The sequence below is a fragment of the Miniopterus natalensis genome, chromosome 8 (assembly GCF_054644295.1).
Source record: "Miniopterus natalensis isolate mMinNat1 chromosome 8, mMinNat1.hap1, whole genome shotgun sequence".
NCBI classification, from domain to species: domain Eukaryota; kingdom Metazoa; phylum Chordata; class Mammalia; order Chiroptera; family Miniopteridae; genus Miniopterus; species Miniopterus natalensis.
In genome coordinates this window covers 49,938,372-49,957,479 of record NC_142088.1, presented here as the reverse complement: position 1 = coordinate 49,957,479, position 19,108 = coordinate 49,938,372, and the positions used below count along the sequence as shown (strand labels likewise).

The following is a 19,108-nucleotide window of genomic DNA, read 5'->3' as shown; positions in this document are numbered from 1 at the left end:
CTGTATGAGTTCTTTGCAGCATTATTTACAATAACCAAGATGTGGAAACAACCTAAGTGTCCACTGATAGATGAATGAACCAAGAAGATGTGGTATAAATGTACAATGGAATACTACTCAGCCATAAAAAAGATGAAATACTGCCATTTGCGACAACACGGATGGATCTTGAGGGTATCATGCTAAGTGAACCAAGTCCGACGGTGAAGGAAAAGCACCATATGATTTCCCTCATACGTGGAACATAAAACAAAAAAGTAACAGCAAAAACCCCCAAAACCAAAACCAAACTAACAACAACAAAAGAACAGATTCACAGACACAGACCACAGAATGGTGATTACCAGAAGGGTAAGGGATGGGGGGAAGGCAAATTGGGTAAATGAGGGCAAATATCTGGTAATGGAAGGAAACTAGACTTTAGGTGGTGAGCACGCAATAGAGTGTACAGACATCAAATTACGATGTTATACACCTGAAATTTATATAATGTTATTAACCAATGCTACCTCAATGAATTTAATTTTAAATAATTAAGAAATACAAAGAGGACTGCTTCCACAAATAATTAACAACAACAAAAGAAACTTAGTGACCTAGATTCTGACCCATGTGGTAAGAACAGAATGAGGGTTTACTCTGAACATGCTTATATTCACTCATCTTACGCCACCCGAGGGAAATCACTGACGCAGTAAACATATACTGACTACCTACTATGTGCAGAAAGCACCATTACAGAACTTCTTTAAAGGGATACCATAGAATCTTACTCAGGAATTTAACGAATGTTCTGTTCATTGTCATTTTCAAAATTATAACCAATAACTGAGAACATAAGATCATATAATAAACTCCAAAAATACCAGAACAATAACAATGATTTCCATTTTCACATTAAATTCATACTTTACGCAACAATGCCACAGGAACTTTTCTGTTAAGATCTTGCCATTCACCTAAATCTGTGAAAGCCCTGAAAAGCTCATTCTTGACTTAGTTCTAAGCCGAATATGATTCCTGATCTTGTCTGGATGGGAGGTTTGTGAAGTATTATGATGAAAAACATATATAGGCGTTAGCCCTGTATCATCAACATGTGAATGTGTTTCAGAACCACAAATATCCAACACACATCCACATAAAGTGGCACTCATGATGTTTTCTAGTTGCAATTACCCTTCATTTTGTATGAAGAGAACAAAGGAAGGAAACCAAGATTTTCCATGCCTGTACCGGGTACTAGACAGAGGGTTTTCACTTAATGCTCAGTTAGCCCTGTGGGCATTATCTCCATTTTACTAAAGTGAAGTGAGCTGGGTAACTTGATCAAGGCCACACAGTTTGTACCTAACTCCAAAGCTCATGCTCTTTCTAAATCGTTAAAGCCTCCTGACTGAGGGAAGCGGATTAATTAATAGCATTAATTTATTCAACAAGAACTTTTTCTTAAGCTCTTGAAAAGCCTATTTATTGATTTTGGGTGGTGAACACACAATACAATATACAGATGGTGTATTATAGAACTGTACACTTGAAATCTATATAATTTTATGAACCAATGTCACCCCAATAAATTCAATAAAAATTAAAAAAGAAAAGCAAAGAAAAGCCTATTTAACCATATTGGGCTTATAAAAAAGAAAACTTTCTTAAAATATCTTGTCCTCTATTGCTGATCAAAACAGCTTTTCTCAAAGAGATATCCAAATCTAGAAGTTGATTTTTTTAAAACTTTGACAAGAAAAGTATTTTTTGACTAGCCTGAAGAATGAAGGCCCGGCCACCCAGAGGATGGGTTAAAGGGGCATTTAGATGTCCCTGGCAAACGCAACGAGGGCATGCACAGAGGGCAAAGCAGTCGCGTCTTCCACAATCTCCACTCCAGCCTTGTCTTAGACAAAACTAATGTGCTCGGTCTGAGCAGTATGAAGACTGGCACGTCTTGCTTCTGCTCCTCCACGGGCATCAGATGACATAACTGGTCATAAATGCCGGTGGGCGAAAGTTTCAGGCAAGGAGTTTGGGTTTGCAAGCAGGTTCTGAGCTGCTGACTCTGCTGAGCTGCCTTCATCACGGGGTTCTTTAAAATATTCCTGCCTGTCAGCAGGCTTCCAGCAAGAACTTACAAAATGTCAATGAAATTCAGGGCAGGAAAAAACATCAAACTCTTGCATAAGCATTTTATCCAAACCAACACAAGTATTCACTTAGCTCTTGTTTATTTTGCTCTTTAATTCCTGGAATTGTTCATTCAATAGTGCTTTGGGATGGTAGTCTTTCCCCAGAGTTCAGCCCATCCGCATTTTTGACATGCTCGTACAGGAAATTTTGTTTTTTGTGTGTTTTTTAAAAAAAACCCACATCTTCAACAGCATTGTCTGTTCTCCTCAGGGGTCATTTGGGAAACGACTGACGGATCGTGTGTCATTTTTCAGATGTCCCTTGCACCACAGCAGACCAGACTAAAGATTTTTAAATCACATGATTTAAGTAAAATCCAAGCTTAGCCTGTTCACGTCCCACTTCGATCCAAAGGCTATTTGGCGGAACAGTCTTCCTATTTCAGCAACTTGAACGCGAACCAACTGGACAAACAACGCGGAGCAAAAGTGGGCCAGCTTCCCCCACCCTGCGCCGGCGCCGCGCCGGGGCGGTCTCCGCACAGCCCCCGCAGCTCCGGGCAGCCCGAGGGGCGCTCAGCGTCCCTCTGCTCCCCGGTCAATGAGCCCCCTGGGGGCCCCCTACCTCTGGGTGGGGTCTGCGTGGAGGCTCGGACCTCATGCTGGGGAGAGGGTCTCTGGGAAGCTCGGCGGCCCCCTTGCCCCGCGCGCTCTCCGGGAACCCACCGAGCCCGGAGGGGATGGGGGACGACCCGACGGCAGGGCCCCACGTGGGCGCGCGGGCGGGGTGGGCGCGCGCGGAGGGAGGGCGGCCCAGTCGGGGTGCAGCCCGCGGACGGGGGGTGCAGAGGGTGGAGAGTCTCCGCGGCGCGCGGGCCGAGGAGGGGGCGCGGCGGGGGTGAGTTTACCTGCGGCGGCGGCGGCGGCGAGGCCCAGCAGCGGCAGCAGGACGGCGGGCAGCGCGGCCCCGGGCATGGCTGCGGGTGCGGCGCCCGGCGGCGCGCGGGGGAACTGCGCGGGGCTGCGCCGCCCGGCCCCTCCCACCCCGCGCCCCGGAGGCGGGGGCGGGCCGCCCAACCCGCCGCGAGCTCAAAAATGTGGCAGAAGTCGTACGAAAAATCTCCGTCACCCTGCAGCCACTTCCCTAAGCATTAGCATCGCCTGTAATTCCAGTGCCGCGCTCCAAGCCAGGAAGGAGCGCTGGCCGAATTTCGCCAGTCGTCCCTCTAATGTTCTTCTGTTCTCAAATCCAGTCCAGGATCATACACGGCACTGAAATGTCACGCTCCCTTGGTCTCCTTTAATGTGGAACAGTTCCTCTGTTACCCCCCCCCCCCGGGGTCAAAACATTTCATTTGCATACTTAAAACATTGTGCTTTCCAATACTTAAAATCATTTTTAAAAATGGCACTCTGATTAAGCTGCATTTTGCAGCCTGAGGACACCTTGGACCAGCTCAGTTTACTCTCGATCTCGCTGCCGTCCCACCAGCTCCTTCCCTTCCCGGCACCACCGGCAAGCCAGCCCCTGCCTCCCCGCCAGCAGCCAGGCGGGGCCGGGCGGCCCTTCCTTCAGCTCCCGGACGGGAAAAGGCGCACAGCCGCTTTGCGCCTTACACACTGAAACGGCCGAAAGAAGGGAGGCCAGAAGGCAACGCTCCTGGCTGCCGCGGCGCACATCGGCGGTGCCTCACCACCACTCACCCGCTTGCTTCTCCTGCGCAGTCCTTTCTTTGGAAGGCAGTGGATTTTTCTCTTGTTTCTGTCTTCTTTATTTTATTTATTTATTATTGTTGAAAGTATTACAGATGTCCTCTCCCCCCCCATGGATCCCCTCCACCCGCATCCACCCCGCCCCTCCCCAGGCGTTCTCCACACTATTGTCTGTGTCCATAGGTCATGTATATATGCATCCAAGTTCTTGATTACTCTCCCCCCACCCCATTCCCCACCCCCTTCCCTCTGAAATTCATCCGACTGCTCCATGCTTCTATGTCTCTGGATCCATCTTGTTCATCAGTTTATTTCGTTCATTAGATTCCACATATGAGTGAGATCATGTGGTACTTGTCTTTCTCTGCCTGGCTTATTTCACTTAGCATACTACTCTCCAGGTAAGTCCTTGCTGTCCCAAAGGATAAGAGATCCCTCCTTTTTACAGCTGCGTAGTATTCCATGGTGTAAATGTCCCACGGCTTTTTTATCCACTCAGCTACTGATGGGCACTTGGGCTGTTTCCAGATCTTAGCTATTGTAAATTGCGCTGCTATGAACACAGGGGTGCATAAGTTCTTTCTGGTTGGTGTTTTGGGTTTCTTAGGATATATTCCTAGAAGTGGGATCACTGGGACAAATGGCAGTTCCATTTTTAAATTTTTTGAGAAAACTCTATAGTGTTTCTGTATCGAATTTCTTAATCTCAGCCACATCGGGTTTGTCAGACATGGTTGGAGAGGAAGCTGAGCAAGGTTTGAACGAGAAGAGTCCGAGCTGCTCAGTGACTGAGAGTCCTCCTCTTTATTCTTTGTGTGTCACAATGTCCACAAGTATGCAGAGTACTGGCCAGATGTTTTGTAGAATATCTGTCAGGTCTGGTTTGCCTGATGTTCCCTCTCGAGGGAGATTGGAAGGATGGGATTCAGGTTGTTTTCTTTTGGGTAAGGGTACCATCGAAGTGCCCGGCCCAGGAGGGACTGGATGTTAATGTCTCACATCACTGCTGTTAACTTTGATCACTTGGTTTAGGTGGTGTCTGCCAAGTTTCTCTTTAGGATCTAATGGCCCGAAACCTTTCAAAGGCTCCTCCCAGTGGACTATGTCCCTCAGATAACTTTTCTGTGCCACCAGAGTCTGGATTAAAGTTCTTTAAACTTGGTTTGCACAGTCCTTGGAAGAAACCAACCCTGCGGACACCTTATCTTGAACTTCTAGCTTCCAGAACCACAGGACAATAACTTTCTGTTGTTTAAGTCAAAACAAACCACCACCACCACCAACAACAATAAAACTATGCTTGCTATGATGTCTGTATAAACCACTCAACTATAACTTGAATGGTGAGGGACTCTGGAACTAGACAGCACAATGCACAAGCCGAGGCCACACTGATGGAGCCTCATGTCATTAGCAAAAGAGTCCTCTAAAATTGAGTCTGAACTCAACAATAAAAGTACAACTTGATTAAAAATGTACAAATGATATGAACAGTCACCTCACAGAAGAAGATGTACAGACATAAATAAGCATCTGAAAAGACACTCAACATCCTATATCACCAGAGAATTGTGAATTAAAACAAAAATGAGATACCGCTACACACCTCTTACAATGACCAAAATCTGGAACTCTGACAACACGAAATGGCGTGAAGATGTGGAGCGAGAGGAGCTCCCATTCTTTGCTGGTGGGAATGCAAAGTGGTACAGCAGCTTTGGAAGACAGTTTTGCAGCTTCTTACAAAACTAAATATACTCTTACCGTGGATCCAGCAATTGTGCTCCTTAGTATTTACATAAACAGGTTGAAAACTTACATATACACAAAAGCCTACACAAAGAAATTTATAGCAGCTTTATTCATAATTGCCAAACTAGAAAGCAACCAAGAGGCCCTTCAGTAAGTGAATGAATAAAGAAACTGTGGTACATCCATACAACGTAACTGTTCAGTGCTTAAAAGGAATGAGCTACTAGGTCATGAAAAGACATGGAGGAACCTTAAATATGTATTGCTGAGTGAAAGAGGCCACTCTTAAAAGGCTACATACTGTATGATTCCAACTATATGATATTTTGGAACAAGGCCAAACTATGGCAACAGTAAAAAGATCAGTGGTTGTCAGGGGTTGGTGGGGTTGAGGATGGGAGAGCAGGACAGGAAAGGTGGACACAGAGGATGTCTAGGGCAGGAACACTATTCTGTATGATACTGTGATGGTTGATGCATATCATTACGCATTTGTCAAAACCCATTGGCTGTGCAACACAAAGATGAACCCTAATGTAATCTGTGGATTTTCGTTAATACTGTATCAATATTGGGTCATCAATTTTAACCATCAATCAAATGGCAGTATACCAGTGCAGGATGCTAATAACAGAGGAAAAGAGGGGAGAGGTAAGGAAGTATATAGGATCTCGCTACATTTCCTGCTCAAAATTTTTATAAACCAAAAACTGCCCAGCTGGTGTGGCTCAGCGTTTGAGCACTGATCTATGATCCAGGAGATCTTGGTTCGATTCCCGTCAGGGCACATGCCCGGGTTGTGGGCTCGATCCCCAGTGGGGGCGTGCAGGAGGCAGCCGATCAATGACTCTCTCATCACTGACGTTTCTCTCTCTCTCTCTCTGTCCCTTCCTCTTCCTGAAATCAATATATATTAAAAAAACAACAACAAAAAACCCCACTGATTTTATAAAAAGTTAAAGTATATTCTAAAAAAATCAAGTCTAACCCTTTCTACGCCTGTGCAGTCCAGTCTGAAATGGAGTGATTACACCAAGGAAGTCTGACCAGTGGGGTCTGTAAGGTGAGTCATAGAGTGTCAGAAATGATAGGGACCATTTTCATTTACTGATAAAGAAACTGAGGCCCAAAGAAGGGACATGATTGAGCCATGGGCACACAGGGAATGCCAAAAATGAACCAGAGCCCACACCTTCTGCTGAACTCTCCCACCCACGCCAGGTTCAGCCCCTTTGCCAAAGTATCAAGATCTTGCTCAATTTATTTATTTTCATTCTTCCTCTCAGGCTATCAATAAGGGGTTTATATACTAGATCCATATCTGAAGTGAATCTTTCCAAAGTTACACTATGTTTATATATTCAAACATCCTATTCTGGATTCTTCTGTCTTGCTAAGTACACAAGTAAAATGAACAGTTCTATGTGATTGTGCGACGAAAAATTCTCTTCCTCCCCCACCGTAGGCACCAAAGTATACTTTTATCTATGTGGATTACTTTGCATTAATTTTCAAATAATGGCTAGGTTTACAAAGAATTGGCATCCTAATAAATCAATTTACTTTAAGCAAATAACCCATTTCAACAGTATTTTGTTTCTAACTCACTTGAACTGGAAAAAGGTATTTTTTTCCACTGTTAGCCATGGTGCAGACTTCATTTTTTAGGCTAACATGACCAAATAGTCTACTTACTGCTACTGCGTGGAATAATGTGGTATTTTATTAAAATCTCTCAATATGATGTCCTACTTTCCAACCACACCACATACCTTTTACTTTTCTGTCTCTTTCTCTCCAGCTTCTCTCTTCTTTGACCACATTCCAGATTCCAGTCCCTTAACTTCATTTTCCCCAGGCATTTATTTCTCTCTTCTCCACCCGGCCTGGATACCATGCCCTCTCCTATTTCTCTGTGAGATCTACCTTGTCAATTCTGAACCTGGGGTCTCTTCTTTCTTTTTCTTTTTAAAAAGAAAATTGTTTTTCCAGCTCTATTGAGGTATAATTGTCATACCATTGTGTAAGTTTAAGATGTACAACATGTTTATTTGATACACTTATCTATCATTAAATGACTGGCACCGTTAGCTAACACTTCTATCCTGTCACATAATTACTATTTCTTTTTTGTGGTGAAAACATTTAAGATTTTCTCTCTTAGCAACTTTCAAGCACATAGTGAAGTATGGTTAGCTATAATCACCAGACTGTATATTAAATCCCCAGAACGTATTCATCTTATCACTGGAAGTTTGTATCCTTTGTCCAACATCTCTCCATTTCCCCCACCCCCAGCCACTGGTAACCACCACTCTACTCTGTTTCTGAGTTCAGCTCTTTTAGATTCTGCGTATAAGTGAGATCATGTGGTGTTTGTCTTCCTCTGTCTGAATTATCTCACTTAGCACAATGCCCTTGGTTCATCTATGTTGTAACAAATGGCAGAGTTTCCTACTTTCTAGTGGCTGAATAATATTCAGTTGTATATATGTACCACATCTTCTTTATCTGTTCATCCCTTAACAGACACAGGACACAGGTTGTTTCCATATCTTGGCTGTTATAAATAATCCTGCAATGAACTCAGGAGTGTGGTTGACTCTTTGAGATCTTATTTCCATTTCTTTTGGCTCCAGAAGTGGGATTGCTGGATCATATGGTAGTTCTATTTTTAATTTTTTGACGATGAATTCTCTTCTTCACATCTCTTTTTCTCAACTTGACTGAAGTAACTGAGCACAGGTAATCTATCAATTCTCCTGGTAGTTGTCACTACAAATATATGGCCTTTAATTGCACCCGGGCCCTGCATGCCTTTTCTACAGCCCTTCTATTTTGTCTTGGCCACTGTCCTCTCCCATTCCCCTTATTGGGTATTTCAATTTTTTATTGCTCTCCTCAGGCTGAGACCCCACTTGCTACTCACCTTTCTCAGGTGTAGACAAACATTTTCCAATACTCACCTGCTCTCCCCCCTCCTTCACACAGCCTTCCTGTGGGGACCTCAGAGAGGCAGGCATTCTTCCTCCCTCCCACCCAAACCTACCTCCGCTTCCTGTGGGCTTAGAACTGCCCCTCTCGTCCCATCGTCTCCAAGACCTTCCTGCATTAGTGACTCCTGCTCTCTCCCCTGCACCTTTTCTCTGCTCACCTTTTGTTTTGTTTGCTCCCTTCAGCTTCTAAAGTTGTAAACTCCTTTCCCCTCTCCTTTGGAAAGAGAACTCCACCCTCCTGCTCCCTCTAGCTGTGGCCCAATCCCTCTCCTTCCCGTCCCCATCATACTTCTCAAGACTTCACGGTCCCCATTTCCTGATTTCCCTTCACTTTTTAGCTCAGTCCCATCTGGATCCTGGCCTTGCCACTCTGCTGCATTTCCATTGGCTAAGCTCGCCAACGTTTTCATAATTCTTAGAGTCAGTTTTATCCGTTTCCTCTCTGTGGTTTAGCAATTAGAGCAATATTGACTCGATCTTACATTGTATTAAAGGGGTGTTTGGTCAAGGAACCAAAACCTTAGGACTTCTCAGGATGGGTCGTCAGTCCGTGCGAGGTCCCTGGGGAGGGTCCCTGGGCTGGGCATTGCTGAGCTACCCTTTGGCCTGAGACAGCAAGGCCTAGATAACTTTAGAGCAAAATCGGAGGGAGAGTCCTCCTCTGTGCACTTCACCTCCCCTGGGACCCGGGTGGGGAAAATGGGATGAAGAGGAACGGCTGGCCAGGAGGACCAGCATCGAGGCTGGTGCAGATAGTCCAGGGGGGGAAAAATGACAGAGGCCCGAACTAAGACAGTTACCGATGGAGACGGCCGCTGTGGGAAGTCTGAGTAGAACCAGCAGGATGATCGGAGGGAGAGGGAGAGGGAGAGGGCTTGAGGGTGGCTCCTGCGCTTCTCGCTTGGTAGACAGGGGTATGGTGTCTTCATATTAATGCAGAGAGAATATAAGGAGAAAACTGGTTGGGGAAATAGAAAAAACGTTTCTAACATTCTGCTTGTGGTTTAGTTTGGAAAAAAGAGAAATACATGTACAGTAAACTTGTCGACCTGTAGATATTGGGAGACTGTTTTAATATAGAATATACAGGGAATTAGATAAACTTTGTTCAGATCATGAGGTCTCGTAGAAAAAAATGTCTTTGAGATCTAGTTAAAATTTGTCTTAAGCAAGATAAAAGAGGTGAACTTATAACAATTAGATCTCCATTTCTCCAAGAAGGTTTTAGGACTGAAAGGACCTAAGATAAAGGAACCTGAATCTCTGACTTTCCCTAGCGTAACCCCCCTGTGGGGTCAGGATTGGGGGTCACCAACACTGCGGCGGTCACGTGCAGGGGAGAATTCCCAGAGTGCAAGTGTCCCGCCCGGGGTCCGGGAGGGGAACGCGCTGTGTGGGGTGGGGAGACGTGAGGGCCATCACTGGTATCACTTCTGAATTCGTCTCCTACCCCCGATGCTTAGGTCTATTTGCTTACTTCTTTTAGGTGCCTGGCACTGGGAGGTTAATTTTGTCAGACCGCTTGTGGGCACTGGATTAGCTAGGGAAGGCTGGAGAAGGCTGCCTTCCATGCTCCTGGGACCTCTGAACAGAGGAAGCGGGAGGGGAACACCAGATGGGCAGGTGTGGCCATGCTGAGGAGGACTGTCACGTGGACTGTCCACTGGGAGTTGGGAATATGAACGTGGAACTAGATCTCTGAACTACTGACTTAACGTGGCTGACAAACGCCCTGGGGTGGGAGGCACTGGGCAGGATCTCCTACGGGGAGCACAAAGAATGAGAAGCTCCTGGATCATCAATGGAATTTCTGCTCATCCGAGAGTTAAAAGACAGGACGATTCAGATGAAATCTGAAAAAGAGACTAAAATCAAACATTCAGAAATGTACGAATGGCTATATTTATTCTTTAAAAAATGCACACAGAGTCTCTGGGAGGCCTTGCTTTACAACAGCCAGTCTCTTTATTTCTTGTCTCACTGTATACCTAACATAGGAAAGCCCCATCCAGAGATACTTTTTTCCAAACAAGCATCAACAACGCTTTTACTTAAAAAATAAGACAACTTTGTTGCACATCACTACTCTATATGGCTGAATTTTTCACATCAAGTTGGTTTAGTTCTTTGAAGAAAGGCTTAATGACTAAAACTGTACAGATAATTGGGCAAGAGAACTAGTCCAACAAATTTAATAAAAAATATTTCAGAACAATTATACTACAGTTTTAGATTATACTAAAACTGTCTTAGATAATTATTTACAACTTTATCATAGTATAAAAACTCTAAATCTTAAAATAAATTTATGGATTTTATACAAAAATATTCTAAAGTACAAATATAAGTTAAACACTGAATAAAACATTTACCAGGTCCAGTGGAAGTTATTATTAAGAATATATTCTAGGTGGTAAAATGTAAAGCTATAACCACAAAACAGTGTTTCCTTAATCATTTATAATTTTAAATATTTTAGTAGTAATCACAAAGTTTAGAGTTTCATTGTATAATTTGCATTTTTACAAATATAAGATATACAATTTCCTTCAAAGACCACTTATCTTTAGCTCACGTAAAAAAGTCAATAAAGTAATAAAAATCTGTTAGTCAAAAGTTGGCATGCCCTGTAAAGTATATAAATTGTAAAATTTTCAAAACTCTGATTCCCGTTAAAAAAAAATAAAAATAAAAAACAACCAAAAAACCACATCGCTACAGGGTATCTAATCCATCTAGCAACAATGTTCTCACACTTTAGAAAAATATTAAGTACTAAATCTTCTTTAAAAGCCACTGTTTTATGAATAAGTATGAACAGAACAAAACTTTCACATTTAAATAATTCTGGTATAAAATATATTTGGCATAGTATAAGAAACATCTTGTCAGGAGGTACTATTTTGCTGTGTAAAAAATAAGTATGCCTCTTGTTTAATAATTTCCCTCAAATGCTACAAATGACATTTTAAGACAATGTGGATATTACTTACAGTTCTGTTTTCACCTTGAGGTACTAATTTTGCATTTGGCCAGATGTTCATAAAATTTAAAAGGGATATGTGTGACCTAGTAATATGCCAATTTAAATTTTCTGAGACATTGTGTTAAAATGTCATTAACAATGTCATGGACAATGTGGTTGGTAACTAGAATAAATGCACATTAAAATTATTGCCCTATGAACAATTTGGAGTTTAGTTTCAGTTTTAGCTTCAGTTCCTTTCCATTCTATCGAGTTGTAAGCATGGCATTTTTGAGTAATTAAATGTAGATACCAGAATAGCAACTAAACTGAAAAAGTACTTGAGACTTGTACTTTGGAACAGAGTAAATACTGACACTGAAAACATTTAAAATGGCTCATTTTCCCTAACATCTTAGTGCAAATTAGCAAACTTTTAGAAGGATTTAGTCATGGAAAGAAGGGAGCATAATCTCATCTTCATTCACGCCTTGTTCATATCGAACCGAAGAGAAGCCGGCCCAGGACGAACGGTTCCTCTGGAAGAGGACCCAGATCAGCCCGCCGATGAGAGCCACGACGCACAGCACAGAGAGCGCGACGGCTATTCCTCGGTAATCAGGGCCTGGAGGGGACAGGGGTCACAGTGCAGGAGGGGGTGCGAAAGCGGTTACTATTGTTTTATGCATTCGGCTGCGTGTCACATAAGTAAACCTGCACAAATTAGATACGGTGAGTGCCTGATTGTTTCATAGCATGAACACAGAATTCAAAATCACCGTCAAACACTTAAGTGCTTTCCCTCCCCAAATTTAACTGTTTTCCTCTTCATTCAAATCCTCTGCACGGGTGCAGTAATTTTCTTCCAAAGAATTAAAGCACTATCATTATTCTCACCCTCCCTTCTCACCACTCTTTTGAGAGTATCACTCCCAGTATAGTACCTTACTTTGATAGCAAATTGCTAAAAGCTGTACATTTTTGTGTCTGACTCACCTAGAGTGAAATAAAGTATTATTTGCTTTAAAATGATGTAAGCCTTTAGGATGACCTCATAGTTCCTCGCCACTCAAATGCTGTCCCTGCCCCTTCTCCGCATGCTGCCGAGATGGACATGTTCTGTCCCATGACATTACTATCATCTCTGTGCTGACCTCCCTTCCCCCTCATGTGTCCAACAATATACTCTACATTCCATATGGATATCTCATCTCCCTATGGATAGTTGAAAATGGCCAAATTAGAACTCTTGGTTTACATCACCCTAATCCTGTCCCCCCTCCCCCTCCCCACTTCCCCCCAAAACATTCCAGTCGTTTTCCATTCCATTCAGGACAGACCTGAACTCCAGACCCTTGTTTCCGGAGCCCTGAGCCTCGGGGAGCAGCCTGCCCTCCAGCTCCTCCCTGAGCATCACCAAGGTTGTTCTGCCTTAGGCTCTCTCTCTGCTACAAACGGAATCTCTGCCTGGCGAGCCTCTGCCCCTGATGGTTGCTGGCTGGTCTTTCAGGTCTCAGCTTCAAAGTCAGGCCTCAGCTGCTCTTAGACGCCTTCCCCGATAGCCCAACCGAGAGTACCCGTCCCCCTGGTCTCGATCACATAGAATTCAGAACTATTTGATATTTTCCTCTCTTCTAAATATGGACCTGCTTGGTTACCTATCATCTGTCTTCCTCCACCAGGTTGTGGAGGAGGAAAAGGTATGCATCTCCTTTGTCGTGTTCGCAGGTGCACCCCAGCACATTGAGTAGACTCGGGATATCCCCTGGATCGGTGAACGATTATATAGATGCTGATGGGCGCTTTTATGCTAGATCTTTAAAAGTGTTGCTGGGGAAAAATTTAGAGTTCTTTCGCTAGAAATGAAGTTAAGATTTTTATGGCTATATTATATATCAACTCATGATGAAAGATAAGTTCAAACTGTGATTTCCTACAGATACCCAGGTAATTTTAATTAATTAAGCAAGTTTTGCAATATTGTTGAGTTTTAAGGGAATGGGGAGAAAGAAGGCACACTGCGGAATTAAACCTCTGAGCTTTTACATATTTAAACCATAGAATAAAATATGTTAAAAACATATTCAAAGAAATGACCTGTCTAATACGCTGGCAGCTTCCAGTTTTCTTAGGAAAGAATTGTACTACATTTAGACTTTAAGTCATGTCTTCTGGAAGTTCTGGGCATCTGGTGCATTTATTGTCTCTTGTAATCTATTTTTTTCTGAGGGAAAGAATCTCCATGACTTAAAATTTTTATATATATATATAGTTTTAAGGACTAAATACTTTAGGACCAAATACAAAATTGTTCATTTATTTCCTAGCCTGTTCTGCAAAAATGTTTCTTAAGGACAGGTTACATACTTACCCAGAGGAACTTTGCAGACCACTCTTCCATAGCCATGTGAACATTCAACTTTTATCCAAGTTTCATTTGAGGCTAACAAAATGCTACATTTTTCACCATCACTTTTACGTTTATTTGCCCATTTGACAAATTTCAATTTTGATCCATCTATCCAGTTCCAAGATTTATCTAAAGAAATAAATACAACTATGTTTATTGTCATTCATTTACCAAGGTAAAAATGCTTTGTGGCTCATACAGTGTTATGCCACTATTTAAAATGAAATTCATTCAAAGTAAAAAAATTTAAAAATCAGTCCATCAGTTGCACTTGTCACATTTTAAGTGCTCAATAGCTATATGTGGCTAGTGACTACTGTATTGGACAGCGCAGCTATGTAGAAAGTTCTATTAGACAACACTGATATAGAAGGTAGTGTTTGATTAAAGGGTAGAATTCTTGCACATTTATTGTGTGAGAGAGAGATTTCTAAAGACCTTTATCTCCCTTCCTCTCTAGCCCCAAGGACGGTCTTCCCACCATGACTCTATCTTTATTTTCCAGCTGAGGTAACGCCACCTTGTGGTGATAGTATAAACACAACTTACAATTCATTTAGATGGTCAACTTTGACCATTTTCTTTGTTTTTAAAATTTTAATTTTTAAAATTTTTATTAATTTCCCCCCCAAATCAATACATGGCTTTTATTGCATCTTTAAAATACCCCAAATAAGTCTGAGGAATCATTCGGCATCTTGCTGTTTCTATAGCTGGACAACTTAGATTTTATTCATCAGCCTGCTGAGCTCTTCTTTTTTCAGAAACAGATACCATCCAAAATTTTTATGATATCTGTGTTTTTAACTGTTGTGGCTTGCTGAATCAAAGCAGCTGAATTTGATACAAATTCACTGTCATTTCCTTCAAGAATCAATTCATCTTTCTGGGCTTGAGATACTGAACAAGCAATGCCTGACCTCATCTGACCCCTGTAGGTTATTTTTTGCCCAAGAAATTTATTGATTTCAACAAGAGAACTGATCTCCTGAATAATGGCGTTGATGGGGAAGTGAGTGTACACAGACCTCATCTGTAACGGAGGCCCAGTGTAATAGCTTTGATCATGTTCTGTACATGACTGAGATAGTGCGAATGGTGGCCAGTTCTTTTCTACTTCCCCACCATTTGCCAACCCAGAGCCCCTTCTTTTTATTCCCACGGAGACTGAGTTCTGCACTGATGTGACTGAAGTCCCTCTGCAGGGTGCTTCTGGGGCCCTTCACAATCACTGTGGGTCCCTTTTGACATTTTCTGGGATGTCAACAGTCTGATTGCTGAGAATGATCTTCATCCTCGCAGTAAATACAACAAAGAGCTTGAGTTTTTATTTTTTAATTAATTAATGAATGAGTTTTTAATTGAATTTATTGGTATGACATTGGTTTATAAAATCATACAGGTTTCAAGTGTACAACTCAATAAAACATCCACTGCACACTGCCCCAAACAAAGTTTCTTTCTGAGAAGTACTTAACATTTTGGGATTCACATTTATTTTGAATATTTAGAATTACACTTTGCATAAAATGTGAAACAGATTTCCTATTATTTTATTGAATTCATTCTTTCTCAATTTCAAGTTCACTCAAACTCTGTATCTGTTATTTCTTATTGACGTATTCTCCCACAGAGCCTTCTGAATCAATGCTTTGCAATTTTACTAAGCTAGTTTGAAAAAAAAAAATCACTATGAAGATTTAATTTTGCTCTGTGGTAAAAATGTTCCAAGAGGGAAGGAAACAACAAGAAAAGAACTTTCTGAATTACAGAGTTATAAGCTGGAAAACCTTGGAGTGATAGACCTGAGAACTCTAGGGGAGGTAAGTGATAGGATCCTTGCAGGGGGACGGAGGTGACAGATAATTGCTTAGAAGGAAAATATATCCTGTTGGTCCATGTATCTTAAACCTCTAACAATTCCAGTTGGTTTCAACTGATTTTCTATTTCATTAGTGTTTTCCATCATTACTAATAAGTCATTCACTTATTCATTAGGAATTTATAAGCCTCGAAAACAGCCAGCAGACCAAGTTTATTCATCAATAAGAAGCATTTGAATTAGATACCACTGGACATTCTTTAGCAAGGCTGAGCTGGTATTTAGGACAAGTTAGAACTCTCTTTGCATACTGCACACACAAAGATGTCTCTTACCAGTCGGATGTTGAGATAATCCAAGCCAAACTCTCATGGTAATATTATTATTTTCCCTCATCAGTCTGCTCACAAATTTATTCTCATTGTCATCTTCCACAGTAACAAGAGTTGCAGAATGAGCTGTTGAAGGAAAACAACCCCCAAACTAATTAGTTTAGGTTAGTGGTTTATTATCAACCAGCCATTTGAAAAAAACACAGAAACTATCATGATCAAGATCACTGAGGAATTCAAACTTTGCAAAGAATGTTTTTAAAACCTGATATGGGTCAGATGTTCAAAAGCATAGCATTAATAGCTTCCTAAAAAAGTTAAAAATATTTCTAGATTGAAACTGTATAAAGAAATATTATTATTATTTTTTTTCACAATGTTTACCTGGCAACCTTTTTTGATCTTGGAACTGGCTAACCAGTGAGACATGTGTATGAACAGTTCATCATAAAAAGTGAAGTGTGTGATGGTAGAAAGATATGTTTTCCTATAGATTTTCAGCACTCTCTCTTCAACAACAATTTCTGCACATATTTGCTTCTGTTAAAATGAAAATGAAAGCAAATAGGTTTGGGATATTGGGGAGCATTAGCCTTCCTTTTAATATTATTTTATACATACGTGCATTTGGTCATGCCCATTGTAAGTTTCTAAATATAGTATAGAATTGAAAGAATGAGTATTCTTGAAGTTTGATAGGTCACCCCAGACCCATAGAGAACACAGTGCTATCATCAGCATCAGGCAAGGGATGGAAATAAAATAATAACTAGACTTGGAAATCAGTTTTAAATGGTGTTGAATATTCTTCAACAGTGACAAGCCTATCCACACTTGAACTTTTGTGGTGGGGCATATTTAAAGAGGGGCAAAGGAAAGCCTTTACTCTGTTATAGATCCCACAGTGTGCAGGAACTTTATATGTTACCTTGTTTAATATCACATAATCCTATAAAGGAAGGTATTATCACTGTCTTACAGATGAGGAAACTGAGGCTCAAGGAGAGGAAGTAAGTTGGTTAGATTTAGACAGTCAATTATAGAATTAGAAAGTAAATCTCAATCTTTCTAATAATAAGAATAGTTTTAAATGCTCACTATTTGCAGGGCACTGTTCTATATTTGTAAACATATTATCTCATTTCATTCATTATTACAACAACCCAATCTTTACCCAAACTTTGAAGCAAGTACTACAGTTAACCCTTCAACAATGGGTTTGAACTACGAGGGTCCACTTACAATTTTTTTTCCCCAATAAAATACAGTCAGCCCTCCGTAACTCTGGGTTTGCATCTTCAGATTCAACCAATCTTGGATAAAAAGCAGTACTTTCCATCCGAAGATGGGAATCTGCTGGTGCAGGCCAACTGTATGCATTGATCTAAGCCATTTTATATAAGGGACTTGAGGATCTGTGGGTTTTGGTATCTGCGTGGGGTGGGAGTATGGTCCTAAAGCCAATTCCTGGTGGATACTGAGAAACGACTGTAAATTCTGAGGGAGTCAAAAGTTATACATAGATTTTCCACTGCATGGGGGTCAGTGTCCCTAACCCACTCCTTGTTTAAAGGTCAACTATAATTTTATTCTCTTTTCAGGTGAGAAAAGAGAAACAATTATGTAACTTCTACACTATCACTCAGCTAGTAAGTAAGAGAGCTGAGATTTAAACCCAGACCTGTCTGCCTCCAAGGCTTAAGTGTTTAACCTTCACACTTCAATGAGAGTAAACCTTTCAATTTTCTTCTTGAGGTGGCTTCTGACTTTCAGAACCTAATAGCTCCCAATAGTTCCCAACAGGGGTGTGTGTGTGTGTGTGTGTGTCTACCTACCTATCTATGTATCTGCTATACATGTGTGTGTGTGTATCTGTGTTACATATGTATAATGCAGAACAGTTCCTATCATGTAGTTAAGCAGTAATAAGGAGATTTTAAAATCTGTCCAATGTTTCTACAACAGCTAGCAAAATAAATGAGATAAATGCCATCTGCCTAGCTGAATTGCTACCCAAGGATACAGGTCCTCTAGAAGTCATTTCACAGTTTGACTACTGGCTAAATTTATCATGGGAGAAAGTCAATCATTGCTGTTCTTTCTAAAATAGTTATATCTGAAGATGAAAAGTCCTGTTCCTTATGGTGTTCAGCTGATGCGAGTCACTGTTACTACAGAATGGATGATCAGCCCATGTTTTTAGTTACCCTGGTCAGATAAGCTTATTTATTAATAACTAAGTCATGGAAAAATCTACAATTTTGTATTTATTACTTAACCAACTTTATACAAAATTTACCTCTTAACCCCTCCACTTAAGCATATCTAGCTATACTTAAAACCATTTCATTTGTCAGTGTTTTCACATAACAATTCACTTAGCCATTTTCCATTCTACTTCCTCCCACTTATGTTTATTTTCCATGTACTTATTCTTAGGTTGATCATTTTTAATGGTTATTCCAATATTCCATTGGGGTCATATATCATAAAATACTCAACCCCTCCCACCACTGGGCAATTAGATTATAATGCTATTATAAATAGCAAGTGCTTTAAAAATATTTTCAAAAATATAATCATCATTTCAAATTATTTCTTTAAAAAATTCCAATGATTCAATTATAGAGTCAAAGAAAATCAACGAATTTTAACTCACCAAGTTCCGAACAAAATTGTTTGGCTTCTGAGAAATTGCGCAATGCCTGGTCATATGCGTAACAGTGGTCCCTGTACTGGATCCACTGGGATCCGTTCTCTTTCACTGCTGGGCACCTCGGTGAGTATGTAGGAGAGGATACCTCCTGAGCTATAGAAATGTGAGACAGTTGTAAAAATGCACAGAAAAAAATGACTGACTTTTGAGTATACATTCTAATTAGCTTTTTGGAATACCATTTAAAAAACTTAGATGATAAAGTACTTGCTCTCTAAAATGGATTTAGACTAAATTAAAAACAATTAGAAAGAATAGGAAAGGAGCAAAGACAGGCTA

At 41.1% G+C, this 19,108-nt stretch overlaps 1 protein-coding gene and 1 long non-coding RNA gene across 3 annotated transcripts in view; both read right to left on the bottom strand.

Annotated features, from left to right (window-relative positions):
- The window catches only part of LOC107545442 (lymphocyte antigen 75), a 116,582-nt gene that overhangs the window by 23,391 nt on the left and 74,083 nt on the right, over positions 1-19,108 (bottom strand). Inside the window, exons 32-35 of one of the 2 annotated variants that reach the window (XM_087819819.1) lie at positions 18,773-18,922; positions 16,117-16,239; positions 13,921-14,088; positions 11,894-12,174 (exon numbers count right to left, since the gene is read on the bottom strand). In XM_087819819.1, coding sequence (XP_087675945.1) covers positions 11,996-12,174; positions 13,921-14,088; positions 16,117-16,239; positions 18,773-18,922 — 620 coding nt within the window. In that variant the 3' untranslated portion in view covers positions 11,894-11,995. Of the gene's footprint in view, positions 1-11,893; positions 12,175-13,920; positions 14,089-16,116; positions 16,240-18,772; positions 18,923-19,108 lie in introns of those variants that run through there. The other variant, XM_087819818.1, reaches the window with a different exon arrangement.
- LOC148092620 (uncharacterized) lies at positions 507-3,099 on the bottom strand. The gene is made up of 2 exons (XR_015714924.1): positions 3,032-3,099; positions 507-2,588 (listed from the first exon to the last, which is right to left on the bottom strand). It is a non-coding gene; the product is annotated as an uncharacterized LOC148092620 (long non-coding RNA).